At 45.2% G+C, this 5,000-nt stretch overlaps 1 protein-coding gene across 1 annotated transcript in view; it reads left to right on the top strand.

Moving 5' to 3' along the window:
• Positions 1-3,114: 3,114 nt before the first annotated feature.
• mindy2 (MINDY lysine 48 deubiquitinase 2) overlaps positions 3,115-5,000 on the top strand; it is a 25,154-nt gene continuing 23,268 nt past the window's right edge. Inside the window, exons 1-2 of the mRNA XM_063190701.1 lie at positions 3,115-3,879; positions 4,597-4,767. Coding sequence (XP_063046771.1) covers positions 3,181-3,879; positions 4,597-4,767 — 870 coding nt within the window. The 5' untranslated portion in view covers positions 3,115-3,180. The remainder of the gene's footprint in view (positions 3,880-4,596; positions 4,768-5,000) is intronic.

The raw sequence follows: 5,000 nt of genomic DNA, 5'->3' as shown, positions 1-5,000 counted from the left end.
ATGTCATTTTCATGAAGGGTTTGCCTTTTAAGCATTGTGACTCTTACTAGCATTATTCATAGCCCCAATGGGACGACTATGGCAGCTAACTAGGATAGCCTACCATGCGTTTCATCCTCAAAGTTTAGCGCGTTTGACTGGCTGCGTGTAGAGCTAGTTGTCTTTTTGACAACGGATAATTCACAGTCTCGTCTGTACTCATAGCAGATTAACTTTGTTGTTGCCGATATATATATTCAAGAAATAAGTTAAAAATGGGTTGCATTTGGGCTATCCCTGGCAGAGCCTTTATGCCACGTCTTGTTCTGGGAAGCAGTGTTCTGATGGGTGGACTCATGGTCGATAAATGCCGTTTCGACGTTTGTTTCACTTTCAAGGCTGGTTACTGTGTGACGCTATTTCTGCTAACTGGAATAGTGTGCAGCAGCAACAGTTGTGTGTGCGCTTGTTTTTGAGTGGCTCAACGTCTGTGCGCATCTTCTCGAACTATGCGTTTCGTTTGAGTTCAGTTAGCGTATTTGCGCACTGCGCACTCAGGACTGATGGGTGGGTGATTTGCCTTGATTCGAGTGGAAATCTGCGCGACAAGCGTGGGAAAGTGTGTTACTTTTGTAAACGATAGACGTATGTCTGTGACTGTCGTGTCTGCTGCGTCCTGTCAGCTTGTAGAACACGTGCGCATAGGAAGAATCGGGGACGTTTTTTAAATCAATGGTAAGCGACAGCGTGTGCTTGGCACCGCACATCTACAAGTAGAAGCAAAAAAGTAGCCAGTAGTTTTCAAAACGGTAGAACACAGAGGTAGACATACCGCACCCTGTTTGTAAACGTCAACAAGTTATTTGTAACAGGATGAATACTGAAAAAGGCAGAAGGGTGAAAAACATACAAATAATTAAAGCTAGTTTTCTCCCTCTGATTGCTATGATCAGGGCTTTTTAAATGTCAGAAATACAACTGCAAGCAATGCGCACCAGTGCTTTCACCAGAACAGTGTTTGCCCATTCTAATGTGAAAGACAACATATAGCCTACTACTACAACAAACAACCCCATAATGGGATCACTCACTGTATCAACACATTGCAATTCCAAGTCAATAATTCTGTGAGATCAGCTACCATTTTGAAGCAGCATTCATTGTGAATCCATTCTGCATGATGTTGTGAACAATTCATAAACAATGGGTAGAAATAAGAGGAAATAACCAAAACATGCCCCAAATTTCAGTTCAATCTTTGCAGTCTGATATAGTATCCATTATCCCTCCATTCTCGGCCAGTTCTAGTCAATCTGGTGAGCGGCCTAGGCCTGCCCGCCCTCTTTCCTTTTTTTGTATTTAGAAATTGGCATCTGTAAACATAGCATTGTAGGCCTACATCTGATTGAGCACATCTGATCTAGTACCTACAGGTACACTCATACTGAGTCTATATAGGTCTACTGAGTGTATAATGAATATTCATTGTTCATGTGAAGTGTAAAGATTTATGTTGGTTGAAGTTCTGATTTTGTGGCACTTTTTGGTATTACTGGCGCCCTCAAGACATAGGCCTATTCTGCTCTAGGCGACTGCCCCGTCTGCCTATGCCGCTGGCTCTGGCACCATTCCTTGCATGTATGTTTCGTCATGAGGGCAGAGCCTGGCTACATTGGTTACGGAGTGATACTCGATCGGGTGCCTAACCGGTAAAAAAGTTCAGTCAGATTACTTTTTTTTGCTTTAATCCCTGTTATTGTAGAAAAGCTGCACTCTCAAGTGCATTTCCTGTATTTCATTTTAATTTTAGTCTAAGGCCCTGAAGAAAGCTGAGGCTGAAACATCTCGCTGTTAAAATAAAATCACAATAGAGCAGAGGTGGGGTACCTTTTTCATTCGAGAGGCCACTTCAAATTCATCCGAGGGCCAGAAAAGTCCTCCGAGGGCTGTACTATGAACACAAACCAGGATTTCCCCCTGCACTTAGACCTATTGAAGACCGCCACCTTTAAAACAGACCCCTCCTTCTCTAGGTCCCTTGAATATAACTTAATTGTATTAGAAATGTATTTTCTAAGATTCCATTACAAAGTATGTCATATTTCATGTGAAGCTGCATAACGTTAAAATTACATCAGGGGCCACATAAAACAGCCTCAAGGGCCGCAAACGGCGCTCGAGACATACATTTCCCACCCCTGCACTAGAGAGAGCAGCTTTTCAAATCTGTTGCTCGCCCGAATATAGGACCTACCTTATGTAGGAGTTTGGAGTTGAGTGCACTTTCTGAAAAAACTTACAAACAAAAAAAACAATCAAACAAAATACCAACTATGGCCCCCCATCTCCATGTGCCCGGGACAATTAACCCCTTCGCGACCCCTCTCTCCCCTAGAGCCACATACAAACATCTCCATTCTGGCCCTCAAAAATCCTGGCTGATTTCGTTGAGCAGCAGCAGCGCTTCCTCGTGTGGCTGCTGCTGGTATTGCATGCTGTTCTGTCTGCTTCTGCGCTGCCACTTGGTTTGACGAGGGGATGTTTACATGATGTCGCTGTGGTGATGCGATGGCACATCGGGGAATTTCATCAGTTCAGCAATGAGAGACTGTATGTCGCATCTAGATTAGGGAGATGGCCGACAATTTAATATTTATGACGAGAAAAACAAAAGACCTTATGGACAGTCTTAATGGATAGCTAAACAAAGGAACAAAGGATTAAATAATTAAATATATAGAACTTCTTTATGAAACGTGATCAATATAGCCTACTACATACGATCGCTCTGGCCCATTCTGTGAAGCAGAATAACTGACACGGCACAATATCGCCTCGCAGTCTGCATTTAGTTTCCTGTTGTATTAAAATGACTTGGTAATAATGACTTTGTAATTGCTGCTTTCTTCATTAGTGACATACTTTTGACGGTCAGTGTCCGTGGGATGTTTTTTTTAAAACACAGTAAGCCAGAGTGATATGTGTCTGCCTGTCCTCAGCGCTAAGATTATTCTCGTTATATTTTCATAATTTCTGCACTACTGTCAGTTGTATTTTTCTCATTTCTCCTGCCAGTCCAGTGTGGAATGGAATGGGCGTGTCCGGCAGGGGATGACGACACAGCATCAGGGATGTCATGGCGGCGGTGGCTAGTGGAGAAGCGAAGCTGCAATCTCAAAGCTAAAACTAAAACAGCCGTCGATGTCCAAACTCAACATGGAGACGACAAATGCAAACCTTCACGTTCACCGGGATGTCGGAGGGAGCGAGGTGTGCACGGTGAGTCTGCCCGGTGAGTCCGCGGGGGACAAAATAACGGACATAACGGGCTCCGATGTCCGACTGAAGAAGGACCCTTCGCTCGCTAGCCACAATGCTAACGACGTCTCACCGAGCAGTACCGACACATCACACATCCAGCCCAACACTACCGACTCCCTAACGTCTCGGGAGGGTGTCGGTGCTACGAGGCCCGCCGGGCTTTCGGGAGGAGCCCGTGAGGCACCCGAGGAGGAGAGTCGGAGGCAGCGAGAGCATCTGAGTAACGGGATGGAGTACACACACAGCCCGAGCCCTCAGCCCGCAGCTACGGCTACGGAGAGCAGCCCTCCCGGTGTCGGCAGTGTCGCCTCAAACTTAGTAAACAACCCTGCGAGGGGAGAGACCAGTCCCCGGGCGAAGGAGGCAGCGATGCCCGAGAAAGCGTCGCCTCCCCCGGGAGAGAGTCGGGGGGGAGTGTCGGTGTCGGTGGAACAGCAGCAGCAGCAGCAGCAGGCCGAGCTGTCAAACACTAAACTCACCGAGCTGTCTCGAGGGCCACACGGTACCGTCACGGGGGAGAAGGAGGAGAAATCTGGAGCTACGGCAACAGCACCGGCAGTGGCCTCCGTTACCCCAGAGGTGTGTGTGTGTGTGTGTGTGTGAGGTAGAACTAGATAGTGAGATCTGCCTTGGACTGAGTGATAGAGGGACAGCGATTATATATGATACATGTGTGTAACTATGTGTGTTGGATTCAAAGCAATATTAGCGGACAAACTAGTAATTGCCGAGGGCATTTGTTGTTCATTAACATTACTAGATTTCACATTAATAGTGTGGGAGCTACTCTACTACTCTATTCTATTCCACTCTATTCTATTCTAATCTACTCTACTCTTCTACTGTATTCCTAATCTAATATATTCTATTCTACTATATTCTATTCTACTGTATTATACTCTACTACCGGTATACTCTATTTTACTCTATTCTATTCTAATCTACTCTACTCTACTATTCTACTGTATTCTACTCTACTCTACTCTATTCTATTCTACTCTACTCTACTATTCTACTACTCTACTCTACTCTACTCTATTCCACTCTATTCTATTCTACTATATTCTACCCTACTCTACTCTACTCTACTACTCTACTCTACTCTACTCTACTCTACTCTATTCTACTACTCTACTCTACTCTACTCTACTCTACTCTACTCTATTCTACTACTCTACTCTACTCTACTCTACTCTACTCTATTCTACTACTCTACTCTACTCTACTCTATTCTATTCTACTCTACTCTATTCTATTCTACTCTACTCTACTGTACTCTACTCTACTCAACTCTAGGACGGTGTGAAGAGGAGTGATCCCTCCATGTCCAGTGAGCTGGTCAGCATCAGTGCGGCCGGTGAGTCGCGTAGCTGCGAGTCTCTTGAGTCCTCCTTCACCAACCTCCACTCCTGCCCCAGCAGCTCAGACGGCCTGGACGACAACAAAGACATCGCCCTGACCCTGCAGGTGAGAGAGAGAGAGAGAGAGAGAGAGAGAGAGAGAGAGAGAGAGAGAGAGAGAGAGAGAGAGAGAGAGAGAACTTTGAGAGAGAGTGGGAACTGCTGTTGCAAAGCTTTTTGCTGTGCTCAAATGTGTGCTATGTGTTAACTGCAATGTGCAATAGTGCGTATAAGGTCTCTCTGTATATTTTGTATTTGTGTATTTAACCCTCTATCGAACCCTATTTAACCCCCAGGATT

This window comes from Engraulis encrasicolus, chromosome 23 (genome assembly GCF_034702125.1).
Source record: "Engraulis encrasicolus isolate BLACKSEA-1 chromosome 23, IST_EnEncr_1.0, whole genome shotgun sequence".
Taxonomy (NCBI): Eukaryota; Metazoa; Chordata; class Actinopteri; order Clupeiformes; family Engraulidae; genus Engraulis; species Engraulis encrasicolus.
This window is presented reverse-complemented; position numbering and strand designations above follow the sequence as displayed.